This window comes from Schistocerca piceifrons, chromosome 1, assembly GCF_021461385.2.
Source record: "Schistocerca piceifrons isolate TAMUIC-IGC-003096 chromosome 1, iqSchPice1.1, whole genome shotgun sequence".
NCBI classification, from domain to species: Eukaryota; Metazoa; Arthropoda; class Insecta; order Orthoptera; family Acrididae; genus Schistocerca; species Schistocerca piceifrons.
Genome location: NC_060138.1, coordinates 969,087,254 through 969,106,473, shown reverse-complemented (window position 1 = coordinate 969,106,473; position 19,220 = coordinate 969,087,254). Strand labels below are relative to the sequence as shown.

Here is a 19,220-nt window from a genome sequence, read left to right as displayed (position 1 = left end):
AATGCGTGTTAGTCCGCAGAAAGCTTGATGTACGATCAGAACCGGGGCCACCTGTGTTGCAGGGAGGCTGCGGAGGCGCGTGCTGTCTGTAAGCACAGTGTGGAAAATGATGTCGAACATGGGACGGAATGTGTGAATGTTCACTGTTCATAGTCACTCCACTCAAAACAGTGTGTGGATAAGGTAAATGTCATGACACAAAACACTGAGACATAGCAGTGGGACGGAGGTGGAGGTCAGGCACAGATAACAAGTTATTGTTCCTGTTGCAGGCCGAGGTATTGAAGTAGGAAGGCATGTGCTGATGCTGAACCGAGGCAGGTGTAGGCATGGTCGGATGCTGAGGAGGTTGACCTGTGAACAAAGCAGTTCCGGTCACGTGGCAGGTATGCACATGGTACTGCATGGATTGCGGTGTGGCAAATCGTTGCTCTGGCGGTGGTAGATTGTCCAACGAAGCATTTGCAGAAATCGGCATTTGTCCTGCACTGCACAGAGATCTGTAAGAGGTAACTGCACAGTTTATGAGGGAGGGCACATATGATGGGAACAAAGGCGTTTGATAGCCGGAGTCATGCACACTAGAGTGCTGCAACGCGCAATGTTTGACCGGTCACGGCTCGTCTGTTGACGGGGGGATCGAGCCGCTTGTGTCCGGCCCCATACTACTCGGCTTGGTCACGTACTCACCCCATGTCTGTTGTTCGGATTCCGGACACGCAGATAACCGAGCATGACCGGTCACCGCTGACGTCTCACCTCGACACACACAATGTATTTATCTCTGTCTCTCTCTCTCTTTTAATACAAAAGTAACGTTTCCAAGAACGATTACGTGACACAGCTAAATTCATAAAGCACTTGGAAAGTAAAAAAATACATATGTTAGTACACATCAATTACGCTTGTTAATTATAAATCTATCGCATATTATAATGAAACAGTGCTTTTAACTGCAGTAATTACTCACATGACAGTCAGTGTCATTGGCACTGAAAATTTGTTGTAGTTTGTGAAACCAAAGAAGAACTAACTGGATTGTCGGTTCTTTTTCGCCTTCTAATTCATCTGTGGCCTCTTTAAATGGTCTCAGAAAATATGCAATTTTTCCTGCAAGCTCATTATCATATGCTTGCAATCTGTAAGTGGAGTCCTTTTCCGTCAGCAAAGCAGCAACTTCGTAATACTGAGTGTGTAAGGATTCCAGCATAGTGTACAAGCTGTTCCAGCGTGTACAGACCTCTTGTTTCAACAATGATTTCAAAGACGAGCAGAGGCCACTTTTCTTAATGTACCTTACAATGCATTTTGCAGTTTTTATTGCTGATGCGATGTTCGGGGCATGATTTAACAAGAAGTTATCTTCATCGAAAGTATGGCTAAGTGCTGTGTTTATTCAATGAGCAGCACACGGAATCCTTTCGTGATTTTCCATAGCCTTTATTACAATGGCAACCTGGTCGGAGGCATAAACAAAACTGTGCAACATGTGCTACAAAATGTCACAATCAGCCATCCTCTCTTCAATTTCTTTCATAATATTTACCCCCGTCTTCTTAACGCCAGGGAATTTTGTTGTAAATAAAACATTGTTCACAGGAGACCAATCTGTGTTAATGTAATGTGTTGTAAGCGTCAAATAGTGCACCTGATTATGCGAATCAGTCCACATATCAACTGTCGCAGCATTTGTTTCATTAATAACTTCCGCAATAACAGAAGGCATTATGCTGCTTCGCATTGCATCAGCTTGTTCTTTGACATGTCAGCTTATAGTAGAGGGATGTGGCTTGACAGCTGCCTCGTTAACTTCTCCATAATGCGCACCTGGATGTATTAATTCTTGGCCTAGTTCTCTGAAACCTTTACCGGAAACAGTATTAAAAGGTCTCATATCTTTAGCACACATTGCAACACATTTTGCTGTAATACTATTTTTTATTACTGCCATTATCCCTGAAGGAGCTGTATCTTTGTGAGGTTTCCTGCAACTGTGTTTCTTTAAATGAGGGGTTCGCGACTGGAAACACAATAATGTGGAGCAGTTTATGCACGATACGTACCCAGTAGACGCACTATTTTCATCCACAACCAACAGAAATGTACTCCACACTTGGCTTTTTAGACCTTCCCGTTCCTTCAATGTGTAAACATTCGTTTCAATCTTAGGTCTTACTGCACTCGCTTCCTCGTGCTGCATGATTACAGAGAGAGACACACCACAAATGAGAAGCCCGTACTGGTTGCCGTCTCACACGGATAATGACACGTGTAATTTGTTTGAACTTACGTGCTACGTATTCAGTCACCGCTTCTATGCTCGGTCACAAGAACTAGTGCGGGCAGCCTATCCAGTTAGGGTGTGCTCACCCCATCTCGTATTTCGTGCTCGCGTACTCGGTCATGCAGGACTCTAATGCACACTCCTAACCTCACTTATTGTTGCAGGCTCAAAAACGTCCGGCAAAATCGGCGTAATCATCAGGTGAGAGGCATCGTGTTGCAGTCCTGGCGAGTGTACATCACCCGCAACATGATGCATGTCGATCACAAAATCCGGCATTAGGCGCTGGGCCGTAGTCATTGTTCGAATGCTGTGTCAATGTAATAAACACGAAAATAACCGACGCGGAGGTCGCGGACACAGTAAAACGGCGAAAACGGAAGACGTTACATCTAGAAGCACAGGAAACAATGTTTACAACTGCCACAAGATGGCACTCACGTCTAATACCAACATCGATGTTCAAATAATGGGTCATGTGGCAACTCTCTTTTAGTGCCTTGGCATGCACTTATGTGAATTGCCAACAGTTGTAGTAGCCGTGTGGTTTGTTTGCAACACTAGGGCATTACTGAAGTAATTATCACAGATAAATAATACACAATATTGCAAAATGGAAAGGAAAAATACTCCAAAACAGAGAAAGAGAGGTCAAGGCAGTGCTCAAAGTGAAAGGAAGAAACTGTGCAGCAAAGGAAGAAAGACAATATCTGCTTTTTTACAGTTCTCTGCCTTCCACTCAGGATTAATTGTCTTTTTATTTGGATTCTTGCAATGAATATAATTTCTGCATTAGTGTCGATGAAATGATACAGTGAAGTGATCATTGATACTTGGAAAAGTTCTGCATTGGTGGCAACAAAAGAATAGAACAAAGTTTATTTTACACAAAGAATATATATGACAAATTCTCAAGGAGGTTTTTTTGAGAGAACTGAACTTTATTGACTTCCTGAACAGAACTTGTAGTCCATATTACACAACTAGCAAGTTGCAAAAGTATGACAATGTTACATGTTTACCAGATCAACGTTAGCTTTCATTAGTGACTTTGAAATTCATTATCTGGGCTCATGTAATTATAATCTTGATGCATGGTCCAAGCTGTCTTAAGTTAACCACTTACACTTCAGCTAAAATATAATAGTTCAGAGCACATGTTTATTACTTAAGTTTACCACCATCACCTTACCTCACTCCATAGTGAACTGACTTTTCAGATTAATCTTATTGAGTTCAGAGTAAAAATTAGTTATCCTTTGCCACGACTCCACAACACAAACATTTTGTCCATGTAGCTGCCTGCCTCTCAGTCTTTTCCTTGAAGAAATTTGGTATCTCCAGGCTCAAGGGACTTCCCATGATTACATCATGTGTCTTTCTCTAAAATTGGTTGTTTCATTTAAACTATATGGTCATGAGACAGTATTTAAACAGCTGTGCAGTATCAGTAGGAAAAGTGTAATTCATCTATGCCAAAATCTTATTAACCATATCCATAGTAAACAGTGATATCACACTGAACCTGAATAATGTGCCATCTAATTGGACCACTATGCCGTTTACTTTGTAGGAATTTCCGAATAAATGCAGATAAAGCAGCTATACAGCTCAGCCATTTGTGCCATGGATTTTCAAATAGGTGAATAAGGCATTTTAATTTTCTTTAGAAATGATTGGGATTCCCAATTTCCTGTTTATAGCTATACAGGGGCTCACTCAATACCTATCCAACAGAGTTTGTAACTCCACTGTGAATCCTAGATGAGGAGGCAAAGTGTACAGGGAATTGTTTCTGTTTATTTTATTATCACAGTGTAGATATCAGTGCAGTTGAAACTTTTTTTTTTTAAATAATAGGAAACATTAAAGACTAAAAATATTGGTAAATGAGTGTGAGAAATTAGTGATCCTAAAATGAACTTCTGCAAGATGTAAAGTTATCTACTTTGTAAAATATTCTGGGTACACACTTCTACTGAATAATCTGAATAATCTCTTAATTTACTGTACACACAATGTAACTTTGACCTTTTGCAGGATTTGCTCAGAGCATATGCACATGATTGCCTCCTAGCTTATAGATTATTGTAGTTGGTTAAAAAAAGTGTATAAATGTGTTGATTCCATTTTAATGTGTCATCCAACCAGACCAAAAGGGAATTTGCACAGGGCAAGTCATTTACTGCATGTACATTATCTTCTAATTCTGGTGGCAACACATCAGTTTTGCATATCTGAAATTGTGTAATATGAATCTTGTTCTGATTAAGGCTTAAACTATTTAATGAAGTTTCAGAATTGCAGCTGGATGACGTTAACTTCTTGCCACAGTATTTCGGCTAACAGCCATTCACCCACCTTAAAGTAAATGTTTTGAGCTGGAGATCACAGGTTCACATCACTAATTTTATTCCAAAAATGGGTGCAAGTGCAAAGACAGCCCCTACATGAGTTACCTCTGTCAAATTTTGCTCATCTCTTCAAATATTGCTCTATCTATAGTGCACAGGTGCATGTGCACAATACTGCATGTGCACTTTCTGTTGGAGTGCGGGCTTGCAGAGTTAAAAGTCAGATGTCAAATTAATAAAATTAATTGTCACTAGATGTGTCATAAGTCGCAAAATATTTCCTCATTGTAGATATTACAGAAATCACTGGGTCCCACACGTTATCCACTTGAAATCCGCCATTACGATTAATAAGATCTTCTGAACAACATATTTTCACTGATTCTTTAGTAACTTAATCTCACAAGGATATCACAAAGCGAGGACTTCGGTGACAGAATAATCCGTAGAATGTCCTGTGGAAATATAGTGTTTGGCTATGGATAATGATGAAAGATGAGTGTGGCAATCATTGTCAATGCACATTTCATGTGTGGTGTGTGTTGTCTGATTAGTGTAAGCTTTGCCACACTGAAAGGATATTCTGTAGATTCCATCCCTCTGTATCCATGGATCATCCTCTTCCCATCTGAGCAGAGTACAAGTGTTTGTACATGGCTGAAAGATTGACATATTATTTCATTAGGATGCTGTTTAATTTCAACAAAATTTTGCTGACACATGGAGGAATGCCTTGGACTTAAAATGTTCCTTCACTTTTTGCACATGTGGGTGGTCATGTTTCTTCCTCCTCAAAACTGTGCTGATCTGATGTGTCTCCACTATTATCTTTGAACACAGATTGTAGGTGTCTCACTCCTTTGCAAGCCTCTCTCTATCAGACGCTACATGTAACCATTACACCATTGTTCAAAGGATGCCGATTGTTTTTAACATTAACAGGTGGTAGCAGCTAGAAACCTTCAAATACAGGTCTGAACATGTGGGCTTATGGTACATGGGATGCCCCCAAGGATCCATCCACTTTCTGACTGACCAAGACATCCAGAAATGGCAGACAGCTGTCATTCTCTTCCATTGCAAATTAGATATTCTCCTGGACTGAATTCAGATGCTGCAGAAAGTATGACAGTTATTCTTCACTGCAAGGTGACACTTTAAAAGTAGTAGTTTTGACTGCAAACCACTGTGAAGTGCGTGGCAGATGGTATTTCGTATTATACATGATATTAGAGCTTCTTCCTGTTCCTTTCAGACATGGAGTGCAGGAAGGATGACTGCTTAGAGGCATTTGCACACCCTGTAATTAATCTCTTCAGGTACAACTGAGCTGTGTTTGCTAATTTTGGAGTTGAACCCCTCATTAACACCCTAATGTCATCAGCAAATATTACAATTTTTGTAACAGCTTTTAATGTTATTGGAAGTTTATTTATGTAAGTTTCGATTAGACTTACTTTCATTCCAATTGATCCGTAGTGCGGAGGTCCTCCAGGATGTAGAACATGTCAGAAAAACAATGAGACATGACAAATATTTAGAACTAAAACAAATAAGCAAATGTACCTTCCACAGGTCCCAAGTGGAATGATCATCATCTTTTTTTTAATGAATGCTGTATGAAAGGATCATTTTACAACACTCATTTACTAACATGGCATTAATGCACTGAATTTAAAATAAATAAAAAAAAAAGTTTTCGTATTTTTAATGTAATAAACATATAATAGAACTACTACAATACTTTTTTACAGTGAACACATTACTGCACTGAAAAGGTGCAGAAGTTTATATACGAACGTTGGAACCTAAATAGTGGCACTTATTTATTTACGGCTTGTACAAAATAGATACATGTTTGAAAGTTTTACTGACCTTCAAAGAAGTCACCAGCATTGTGTATGACCTGTTCTACATCTAAATCTACATTTATACTCCGCAAGCCACCCAACGGTGTGTGGCGGAGGGCACTTTACGTGCCACTGTCATTACCTCCCGTTTTTGTTCCAGTCGCGTATGGTTTGCGAGAAGAACGACTATCTGAAAGCCTCCGTGCGCGCTTGAATCTCTCTAATTTTACATTTGTGATCTCCTCGGGAGGTATAAGTAGGGGGAAGCAATATATTCAATACCTCATCCAGAAACGCACCCCCTCGAAACCTGGCGAGCAAGCTACACCACAATGCAGAGCGCCTCTCTTGCAGAGTCTGCCACTTGAGTTTGTTAAACATCTCCGTAACGCTATCACGGTTACCAAATAACCCTGTGACGAAACGCGCCACTCTTCTTTGGATCTTCTCTATCTCCTCCGTCAACCCGATCTGGTACAGATCCCACACTGATGAGCAATACTCAAGTATAGGTCGAACGAGTGTTTTGTAAGCCACCTCCTTTGTTGATGGACTACATTTTCTAAGGACTCTCCCAGTGAATCTCAACCTGGTACCCGCCTTACCAACAATTAATTTTATATGATCATTCCACTTCAAATCGTTCCACACGCATACTCCCAGATATTTTACAGAAGTAACTGCTACCAGTGTTTGTTCGGCTATCATATAATCATATAATAAAGGATCCTTCTTTATATGTATTTGCAATACATTACATTTGTCTATGTTAACAGTCAGTTGCCACTCCCTGCACCATGTGCCTATCCACTGCAGATCTTCCTGCATTTCGCTACAATTTTCTAATGCTGCAACTTCTCTGTTTACTACAGCATCATCCACGAAAAGCCGCATGGAACTTCCGACACTATCTACTAGGTCATTTATATATATTGTGAAAAGCAATGGTCCCATAACACTCCCCTGTGGCACGTCAGAGGTTACTTTAATGTCTGTAGACGTCTCTCCATTGATAACAACATGCTGTATTCTGTTTGCTAAAAACTCTTCAATCCAGCCACACAGCTGGTCTGATATTCCGTGGGCTCTTACTTTGTTTATCAAGCGACAGTGCGGAACTATATCGAACACCTTCCGGAAGTCAAGAAAAATAGCATCTACCTGGGAGCCTGTATCTAATATTTTCTGGGTCTCGTGAACAAATAAAGCAAGTTGGGTCTCACACGATCGCTGTTTCCGGAATCCATGTTGATTCCTACATAGTAGATTCTGGGTTTCCAAAAACGACATGATACTCGAGCAAAAACATGTTCTAAACTTCTACAACAGATCGACGTCAGAGATATAGGTCTATAGTTTTGCACATCTGCTCGATGACCCTTCTTGAAGACTGGGACTACCTGTGCTCTTTTCCAATCATTTGGAACCTTCCGTTCCTCTAGAGACTTGCGGTACATGGCTGTTAGAAGGGGGGCAAGTTCTTTCGCGTACTCTGTGTAGAATCGAATTGGTATCCCGTCAGGCCCAGTGGACTTTCCTCTGTTGAGTGATTCCAGTTGCTTTTCTATTCCTTGGACACTTATTTCGATGTCAGCCATTCTTTCGTTTGTGCGAGGATTTAGAGAAGGAACTGCAGTGCGGTCTTCCTCTGTGAAACAGCTTTGGAAAAAGGTGTTTAGTATTTCAGCTTTATGCGTGTCATCCTCTGTTTCAACGCCATCATCATCCCGGAGTGTCTGGATATGCTGTTTCGAGCCACTTACTGATTTAACGTAAGACCAGAACTTCCTAGGATTTTCTGTCAAGTCGGTACATAGAATTTTACTTTCGAATTCACTGAACGCTTCACGCATAGCCCTCCTTACGCTAACTTTGACATCATTTAGCTTCTGTTTGTCTGAGAGGTTTTGGCTGCGTTTAAACTTGCACTGAAGCTCTCTTTGCTTTCGCAGTAGTTTCCTAACTTTGTTGTTGTACCACGGTGGGTTTTTCCCATCCCTCACAGTTTTACTCGGCACGTACCTGTCTAAAATGCATTTTACGATTGCCTTGAACTTTTTCCATAAACACTCAACATTGTCAGTGTCGGAACAGAAATTTTCGTTTTGATCTGTTAGGTAGTCTGAAATCTGCCTTTTATTACTCTTGCTTAACAGATAAACCTTCCTCCCTTTTTTTTATATTCCTATTAACTTCCATATACAGGGATGCTGCAACGGCCTTATGATCACTGAATCCCTGTTCTCCACTTACAGAATCGAAAAGTTCGGGTCTGTTTGTTATCAGTAGGTCCAAGATGTTATCTCCACGAGTCGGTTCTCTGTTTAATTGCTCGAGGTAATTTTCGGATAGTGCACTCAGTATAATGTCACTCGATGCTCTGTCCCTACCACCTGTCCTAAACATCTGAGTGTCCCAGTCTATATCTGGTAAATTGAAATCTCCACCTAAGACTATAACATGTTGAGAAAATTTATGTGAAATGTATTCCAAATTTTCTCTCAGTTGTTCTGCCACTAATGCTGCTGAGTCAGGAGGTCGGTAAAAGGAGCCAATTATTAACCTAGCTCAGTTGTTGAGTGTAACCTCCACCCATAATAATTCACAGGAACTATCCACTTCTACTTCACTACAGGATAAACTACTACTAACTGTGACAAACACGCCACCACCGGTCGCATGCAATCTATCCTTTCTAAGCACCGTCTGTGCCTTTGTAAAAATTTCGGCAGAATTTATCTCTGGCTTCAGCCCGCTTTCTGTACCTATAGCAATTTCGGCTTCGGTGCTTTCTATCAGCACTTGAAGTTCCGGTACTTTACCAATGCAGCTTTGACAGGTTACAATTACAATACCGGTTGCTGCTTGGTCCCCACATGTCCTGACTTTGCCCCGCACCTTTTGAGGCTGTTACCCTTTCTGTACTTGCCCGAGGCCATCTAACCTACAAAAACCGCCCAGTCCACGCGACACAACCCCTGCTACCCGTGTAGCCACTTGCTGCGTGTAGTGGACTCCTGACCTATCCAGCGGAACCCAAAACCCCACCACCCTATGGCGCAAGTTGAGGAATCTGCAGTCCACACGGTCGCAGAACCGTCTCAGCCTCTGATTCAGACCCTCCACTCGGCTCTGTACCAAAGGTCCGCAGTCAGTCCTGTTGACGATGGTGCAGATGGTGAGCTCTGCTTTCATCCTGCTAGCGAGACTGGCAGTCTTCACCAAATCAGATAGCCGCCGGAAGCCAGAGAGGATTTCCTCCGATCCATAGCGACACACATCATTGGTGCCGACATGAGCGACCTTCTGCAGATGGGTGCACCCCATACCCTTCATGGCATCCGCAAGGACCCTTTCCACATCTGGAATGACTCCCCCCGGTATGCACACGGAGTGCACATTGGTTTTCTTCCCCTCTCTTGCTGCCATATCCGTAAGGGGCCCCATTACGCTCCTGACGTTGGAGCTCCCAACTACCAGTAAGCCCACCCTCTGCGACCGCCCAGATCTTGCAGACTGAGGGGCAACCTCTGGAACAGGACAAGCAGCCATGTCCGGACGAAGATCAGTATCAGCCTGAGACAGAGCCTGAAACTGGTTCGTCAGACAAACTGCAGAGGCCTTCCGTTCAACCCTCCGGAATGTCTTTTGGCCCCTGCCACACCTCGAGATGACCTCCCACTCTACCACAGGTGAGGGATCAGCCTCAATGTGGGCAGTATCCCAGGAAGCCACAGTCGTAGTCCGATCGGGGGATGCGTGGGACGAGCTGGCCGTCCCCGACGAACCTCCAACTGGACCCCCACAGTGATGCCCATTGGCAACAGCCTCAAGCTGTGTGACTGAAGCCAACACTGCCTGAAGCTGGGAGCGAAGGGATGCCAACTCAGCCTGCATTCGAACACAGCAGTTGCAGTCCCTATCCATGCTAAAAACTGTTGTGCAAAGAACGTCTGAACTAATCTACAGAGAGACAAACAAAACGACACAAAATTTAAACAGTTATTAAAATACAAGATTGCCTAGTAAATGCGGTAATGCTGCTACTTGCGCACTGCTGACACACTGCTCGGCGGCGGAAGGAGACTACGCGATTTTACACTATTCAGCTACTAAAATGCGATGCTACAACTCTCAAATACTATAATATGCCCGAAATGTACGAATTAAACAATGCAAGTACCAAAAACACGCAAAGAAATTAAGAATTAAACTATGTAACAAATAAGTGAGCTAGGAGTATACGACTTTCTGCTGGCAGCTGCTTATCCGACGGCGGCAGGGAGCACAGTTGCCAGTGATGTGGAAGTCTTAGGATACTCTTAGCAGTGCCAGTTGTGTTGACAGTTCGAGCGGCGCGGTCTATTGCCCAGCAAATTTGTAGCAGTTCTGAAGTGAACGCCGTGAAGTGTTTCCTTCAGTTTAGAAATCGAGTTGAACTCACGAGGGCAGTAGATGGTATAGCACTTAGCAGCCACTTCAGTCAAACAAATAAGTAAGTCTAACAAATCAGTAACAGCTTGCACTGTACGTGCTTGAGCATTGTCCTGCAAAATGATGGTCAGGTCCTGCAGAAAGTGTCATCACTTCTGTCTCTTTCCTGTTCAGTTTTGGAACACAACCTACAACCAGTAAGAGTGGTGCCAGTACCAATTCTTGTGTGACGCCAAATGTTATTCTGAGTTTGTGCCTGTTACCCAGTCTACCAGTGAAGCCTTCTGATATCTGTACTGAAGATAAGACTCTATCCAAACAAGAGGTATGCAAATAATGTTATCCACACAAGCAAACCTAAGGGTGAAAGCCATGTCATGAGTGGTAAAAATATCAGTTTTGCAGGTGTTGGAGCAGTACCTTTTTTAGAGTGCAGAGAATAGAAAGAAACAAGAGTTTTAAGAGAAGTTTAGGATGGAAACAGACATTCAGTTTGAGAATGGACCTGAATGGTATAATTCCAGTATACTACATCAGTACAAACAGCTATTAGTTAAAAAATTTTGGAAAATACCAGAAATTTTATCTCCATCCCGTAAGATCTCAGTCAGTTGAATTCCAGCTATCCTTATCAATTGCATCAGAATATTTTAGAACTAAGAAGTAAAATTAATCAACTACTTATTTGAATTGATGAATAAAGGTGATCAAACCCAGTTGACGTAATCTACATCTCTGAGCATTATGATGCCACTGCTATATGTATGTTAAGGTTTATAGAATTTAGGTTAGTATCTCACTTCTGTGGAGCAGGAATGGAGAAAAGAGGAGTTGTACCATCATTATAAACAGTCATAAACTTAAGAATATAGACTTTAATATTTTTTTCTTTGAGCAGTGTATGGAAGGATGTGGGACAGAAGTAGAATTGCATCATAAATCCTTTATGGTAGTAAGTGTGTGCTGTGCACCTGCAGGTAATTTTAATCTGTTAGTAAATCATCCTGAAGCTCTATTGTACTATTTAAAAGTAAAAACCAGAGAACTGGTGGTTGCTGGTGTTTTTAAGGTAGATTTTTTAAAGAAGAAATTGTTACTGTCAGTAACATAATTTATCTGAATCCCTATTGTAAACTTTTCAATTAAGGCAACTGATTTTTCAAAAAACAGCCATTTATAATATCTTTGCACTGGGCCATATTGGGTGAGGCAGGGGCACAGGGAGGCAAACTGGGCAACTGTCCAGGATGGCAGGTTTTAGAGGCAATATTTGTGGAAAATTGTATAAAAACCATGGGCATTGAATGTATTCCTAACATTTAAATTTCCCCCTCACAGGGGTAAATTAGTTGATGTACATTAGCAGTGGTGATTAATTTCCATACCACGTGCACATTCCTTATATTTAAATATCCTGCTCCCTGGGGAATATTAGTTGACACTCACACAGAAGTGTGTTACATAATGTCGTTTATTCTTGATACTGATTGAGTTTTATTTGGTCCCATTTGGTTAAATTTTGTATTAAGTGTGTACTTGCAATATGGGACAAGTCATCCTAAACCTATTTTCTTGCAATATTTTACCTATTTATTACAATTTAATACATCAAAGTGGCAATACCTATAATAATGCCACATACATTTTTCACCCATTTTTAGGTCCTGAAAATTATTTAATACTGCATTATACTCATATTTACATTTGTCTCTCAGTATTCATGTTCTCAAGTTACTTACATATCATAATATGTTCAATTAGTTACAGTACCTCTATAACAGTAACAGTAACATTTTTCATTCATTGATACATATATTCTTCTACTCTATGAAATTCATTTTCCATTAAATAATCCTTAAAAGTTTTTGGAATGTCTTTTTGCTCACATTGGCCTGCAAACTCTTTAGAGGGGACTTCATGAGTTTGACACCCAAGTGTCGAGGACCTTTTTCAGCAACTCTCAGTCAGTATTGTATACTTCTCAGCTGGCCTTTATTTCTCATTTCATATGTATGAACATCTGCATTTGTTTCTAGTACTACATTTCCTTTTATTAATGATATTTTTGTTTTGTAAATGTATAGACTATGGAAAACAGTTCTGCATGCATCTGTTTATTCTTTGTTCAAGATGGCCCTCACAGGTTTTCTTGCAATGTATTCACAAAGATAAGAAATACTTTGAGGTAGTGGTGTTAAATAGTTCCTTTTATAACTTATGAGAGAGCATTTTTACATGTTGATAATTATATTTCAATGGTCTTAAGATACATCCACACCAATGTTGTTTTGTTAACTTTCTTAATAAACCCATAACAAAAGGTTTTCATACCCATTTTTTTCCTATTCACTAACAAAATAACATGTTTATGAAGCATTCCAGGTGTGTTTTATAAACAGATATGTGTTTAATTTCTGTGAGTCAGATGATGAATAAACTTATCATTATGCTTTTGTTATCTTCTTTACATCGCGCATGCACCTATAACAGCAGATATTAGCAGATTCTTTCTCTATGATTTGCATGCAGATGAGCGAATACAATTTGCCTTAGTTCATTAAACCAATTACAAGTGACTTCTAATGTGATTCATACCCTGTCATTATGGATGTTCCTTTGCAATGTTTTGATCATCACTTGCTATTGAATGAGATTTGACAATGTAACTGGACTGTGAAGAAATCACAAATGTATTTGGAAACAATAGGGCAAGGAAAAAACCCATTGTTACTAAATAACTAGTGTTTTGCTCCCTGGTACCTTTCAAAATGTAATGTATTGTTTATATTTAATTGTAATAAAAGTAATTAAAGTGTTTGCATTTATATTTATTGTATGACACTATGCTAAGTTTTTATGTTTGTCATTCTTATGAAAGCATGGCATTAGGCTGCAACTCATAGTTCAGCATTACACAGACAAAAAGAAAAAAAAGGACATGCCCACATGTTAGGCAACCCTTAATAAATATCTGAATTTCAAGTTGGGGGGGGGGGGGGGGGGGGGGCACCAGAGATTTTTTGCTCAAGTGGGTTCATGAGTCCTAAATACGAGCCTGTTACAGTAAGGCTTAATGAACAAAATTAAACTCAGTACACCATGACATGCAGTTCCTTATGTTTGTTACCACTGTTAAGGATACAAAAGCTATTAATCTATATTTCAGAGAGTAGTCAGCTAGAAATTGATTATTTTAGGAAACTCTTCAAAGATGTGAACTTGACTGATGTGTACAGTGGTCGTGACACAAATGAAAGTACAACATGTCTGTATCTTATTTTGAAACTTTATTCCCCAGGGTCACCTGGATTACACCAAAGTAAAGAGAAAACATGGATTACTCAAGAACATGCAGGACAAAAAGGAAACTGTGCCTGCCAATCAGAAACGTAATGCTATAGCTCATTACAAGGCACACTGCAAAATATTGACTACGTTAATACAGACATGAAGCAAATACATTATGAGAAAAAGATGTAATGTAACAAAATAAAGACAGTATGGGATTTAGTGAAGGAAGAGATTGATAGAAACAAAGGTAAAGAGGGCAGATAGCTTCAAGAGTACAAGAGTATAGGATAGACTGCTAAGAGATGTGTACAGTATGTCAAAAAATTTCATTGCTGTTGCTGAAAATGTATGTGTTTGTGTGTGTGTGGGGGGGGGGGGGGGGGGCAGGGGGGTGTATCAGGCACAATAGCTGTTTGCAAGAAATATCACAGGCCAGCCATTGAGTGACTTGAATGTGTCTCTCAATGCACAAAGAGCAGTAATGTCCACTATAAAATCACTGAAATCAAAAAGTTTTATTGGTCAGGATAAAATACTAACAAAGCTAATTAGTTTTTAGTGTTATTAGTATTTTATCACTGAAATATTTCCTTACTGGTAGAAATATGGTAAAATTAAGCATTTTTAACAAAAGAATATAAAGAAATACCCTCAAACCTCTGATCAGATTGACTTTTGATAGCATTCTAGACAGTTGTGCACAGATGGAACGAAAATCTGTATCAAATTGCAGACTAAAGATCACCACAGATACAAAGTACAGGTGGTTTTTTGAACTATCACACTATAAATGATAACAATATGGAATGGATAGATTGCTGCTCTCCATATAGAGGATGCACCAAATCATAGGCAGGCACAGTCATAAAGACAACTAAAATATTTAAGTTCACAAACAAAGTCCTTCTCTTGCAATTAAAACACACACACACACACACACACACACACACACACACACACACACACACACACACACACACACACACACACACACACACACACGGCCACAGTCTAGAGCATGACTGAAACTGTGTCAGACAGCAGCTATCTGCTGGGATGGGTGGTGGGGCTCAGGAGGAACCTGAGGCGGGGAGGAGGAAGGATAGCAGGGTACACCTGGTGGAAACTGCTTGTGCTGCCTGGCAAAGGGCAGAGTGCATAGAGGTACAGGATAGAGCTGTTAGGTGCAGTGTTAGGAGGCTGTGCTTGGGGGGGGGGGGGGGGGGGGAGGGAGGAGGAGTGAATGAGAAAGGGCATGTTGGTTCAGTTTTGGTATAGAATGCATGTGTAGTAATGGAGTGGGATATGGAAACTAGAAAAGGTTTATATGCCAGCGAGAACAAAGAATGTGATGAAGAGAGAGTTCCCACATCTACAATTCAGAAGAGCAGGTGTTGGTAGGAAGAATTAGATTAGATTTACTTTCATTCCAATTGATCCATAGTGAGGACGTTGAATTGAATTGAATTTTGAATTCTTTTTTAATTGAATTTTATTTGACCCTGTAAGATTACATTGTGTACAGTAAGTGTACTTCTAATATAGGACATGCCAAAGTATTAACATTCTTTATCACTTATTTTTCTACACCTTTAGCTTACATTTTTACATCACTGATAATGAGTAACAATATATACAAATTTAATGGCATAAGCATTCTGCAACACTGTAAAACTCTTTTTCAATGAGATAGTCTTGAAGTTTCTTTGGAAAGTGATTGTGAAGTACACTATCTTGCAGGTTTTTGGGCAGACTTCTTAGTAGTCTGATACCAGAGTACTGGGGTCCTTTTTCTAGCATTGCCATTCGGTGGGGTATGCTCCGTACTTCATTCCTCTTTCTTGTATTGTGGGTGTGTACACTAGCATTTGTAATCCAGTCCTCACTACCTTTTGTGATGTACATTATTGTTTTGTATATATACAACGATGAAAACGTTAAGATACCTAAATTCTTGAAACAGTTTCTGCATGTTTCAGAGGTCTTTCTTATAACAAATATTTACAACTGAAACAAATAAGCTAATGTACCTTCCACAGGTCCCAAGTGGAATGATCATCATTTTTTTGATGAACCCTATATGAAAGAATCATTTTACAAACACTCATTTACTAAGATCACATTAATGCACTGAATTTAAAATGTAAAAAAAGTTCTTTTTATTTATAAGGTACAGTAAAAACTCAATTAACCATCACTCTTTAAACCATCAGTTTCTGTTAACCATCACTGCTGTAACAGCATAATAATACTGTAATAACAGAATGCTCTAAGGTGCAGTGACGCGTTCGCTTTGTTTATTTACTCTATTGTAGTGGGAAGTGAATGTACCTGCCTGCCGTAGAATGGTACATCAAATATGACCTTCGGTTGATGTGCTAACACATCTCCCCCTTTTCTTGTCTTTGTCTCACTTGTGAGTCAACAATCACCACTGGATCGGTTACCAGTTGTGGCGAGAAGACTGTAATTGTCGCAGTGTATCTAGCGGGCTGTGCCATGTTACGTGTTTTCCACTTGAATAAGCTTTATTGACTAATAATTTACACTACCGTATTTAGTGCAGGTGTGTGTGATACAGTGACTTGATAAAATGTCTGAAAAACATAAACGTGTTGTTTTAGGACTTTATCAAAAACCTGAAATTATAAAATGCTTAAGAAGGGGCGGAACTGCGACAAGTGTAGTGCTGATTTATGGCATTGGAAGAACAACAGTTAACGATATAAAACGTGATGCTGATAAAATAGAACAACATGTGTCAACAATGCAGAGCATGGATGGAGATGTGCGAACAAGAAAGACAATGAAACCTGCAAAATATGATGAATTGGACACTGCAATGTACCGATGGTTTATACAAGCAAGAAGTCAGGGGATTCCACTTTCAGGGCCTATAATAATGGCCAAGGCTGTTGAAATGAACAACAAACTTGATGGTGACTCATCTTTTAAAGCAAGTATCGAATGGCTTGACAAGTTTAAATTTCATCATGGCATTCGCCAACTTGATATCAGTGGAGAAAAACTCAGTGTGGATAGCTCTGTAATTGCTGAGTTCCGGGAACAATTTAAAGAAAAAATGGCTGAATTGAATCTTGTTAGGGAGCAAGTTTACAATTGTTATGAAACTGGGCTTCATTGGAAGGCTTTACCACAAAAGACATTAGCATCACTCTCTGAAAAAGCTGCTCCAGGTTTCAAAGTATAAAAAGATCGCATCACTGCAAATGCGACCGGCAGTCATAGGCTACCCCTACTTGTGATTAGGAAATCAAGAAAACCTCGTGCATTCAAGAATTTGAATTTGAATGCTCTCCCTGCACAATACTATGCCCAGAAGAGTGCTGGGATGGATCAATCAATTTTTTCTGACTGGTTTCACAAACAATTTGTACCTCAAGTTAGAGCAATTTGGCTGAAAAAAAGTTGCTATTAGACAATGCCCAAATGCACCCTACTTGTGAAATGAAAAGCGATGATGGCAACATAACATGTCTCTTTCTTGCAGCAAACACAACTTCACTTATACAGCCCATGGATCAGGGAATTATTGAAAACATGAAACGACGTTATAGAAAAATATTTATCGAAAGTTTGCTCTCATCTGATGAATCAACATCTGTAAAACAGTTTTGGACATCTTACAGTATTAAAGATGCCATTTTCAATGTTGCCAGTGCATGGAGTGATTTGTCAGTGTCAAATCTCAAGAACGGCTGGAATAAACTTTGGCCTCAACCTAGAGGTGAAGAATCGGAGGAACTTGAGTGTGTGGCAGTTGACGAGATGGTCAATTTGTGCAATAATTTACAAATCGTCACAAATTTGAAGTCAGAAGAAGTATCAGAGTGGTTAGAGTGTGACAGAGTGGACGGGGGTTTTCAGATTTTGAGTGATGACAAAACTGTTGCCAGCGTATGTGCCACCAAAGAAGAAGAAGAAGAAGAAGAAGGGGCTGAGGAAGACGAGTGTTCAAACCATGAAGAAAAACAAACTATTAGCCATTCAGAGGCCAAAACAATGCTGTCCAAGTGTATAGAATGGTTTGAAAGTCAAGAAGAGGGTAATGCAACGCAGGCACTACTGCTCCGAAAAATAGGAAATATTGCCGCGGTGAAAGCTCGAACATCAAAAAAGCAGAAGAAATTGACTGACTATTTCCAAGCTAGATAAACTATTTCACCTGTAAGTTTATAGTACAGTACAATACTGTACATTACGTATTTTGCAACTTTTGTAGCTACTGCATGGCTGTTTTTATCATGTAATAAATAATTTTATTTGCCATTACAATCGTGTTTAATTTGTTTTTGCTCCAAAATATTATTATATTACTGTGAGAGTGATAGCTGATTGAGGTTATGTTTTGGAGGAATACAGTGTTTCTGTTATTCGTCTATTCACTCAACCGTCACGACCACGGTCCCGAAGATGACGGTTAATCGAGTTTCCACTGTAATGAACATATAATAGAACTACTACAATACTTATTTACAATGAACACATTACTGCACTGAAATGGTGCAGAAGTTAGATTGTACACACACACAAACACACACACACACAAACACACACACACACACACACACACACACACACACACACACACCAGTTGGTTCTACTGAGAAATTCATCAATGGAGTAGAAGGAGTTGGCCGCCAATAAATCCTTTAGGCTTCTCTTAAACTGAATTGATTGTTAAGCTTTTTATGGCTGCTGGCAAGTTATTGAAAATGTGTGTTCCTGAATAATGCTCACCTTTTTGTACAAGAGTAAGTGACTTTAAATCCTTGTGAAGGTTATTCTTATTTCTAGTATTGATTCCATGAATTGAGCTGTTGGTTTAAAAAAGTGATATATTTTTAATGACAAATTTCATCAAGGAATAAATATATTGGGGAGTAGTAGTTAGTATCCATAAATAGGCTTCTGCATGATGTTCTCGAGTTCACACCACATATAACTCTTATTGCACGTTTTTGTGCCTGGAAAACTTTAGCCTGG

At 39.8% G+C, this 19,220-nt stretch overlaps 1 protein-coding gene across 1 annotated transcript; it reads left to right on the top strand.

The window, feature by feature from the left end:
* Positions 1 to 17,774: 17,774 nt before the first annotated feature.
* On the top strand, positions 17,775 to 18,389 carry LOC124776869 (jerky protein homolog-like). Its single transcript, XM_047252052.1, has one exon. The coding sequence runs from the start codon at positions 17,775 to 17,777 to the stop codon at positions 18,387 to 18,389; it is 615 nt and encodes a 204-aa protein (XP_047108008.1).
* The last annotated feature ends 831 nt before the right edge of the window (positions 18,390 to 19,220 follow it).

What these genes read in the sequence shown, in the direction of transcription:
- LOC124776869 (XM_047252052.1), top strand. Translation starts at nt 17,775, where the DNA reads ATGAAACGACGTTATAGAAAAATATTTATCGAAAGTTTGCTCTCATCT.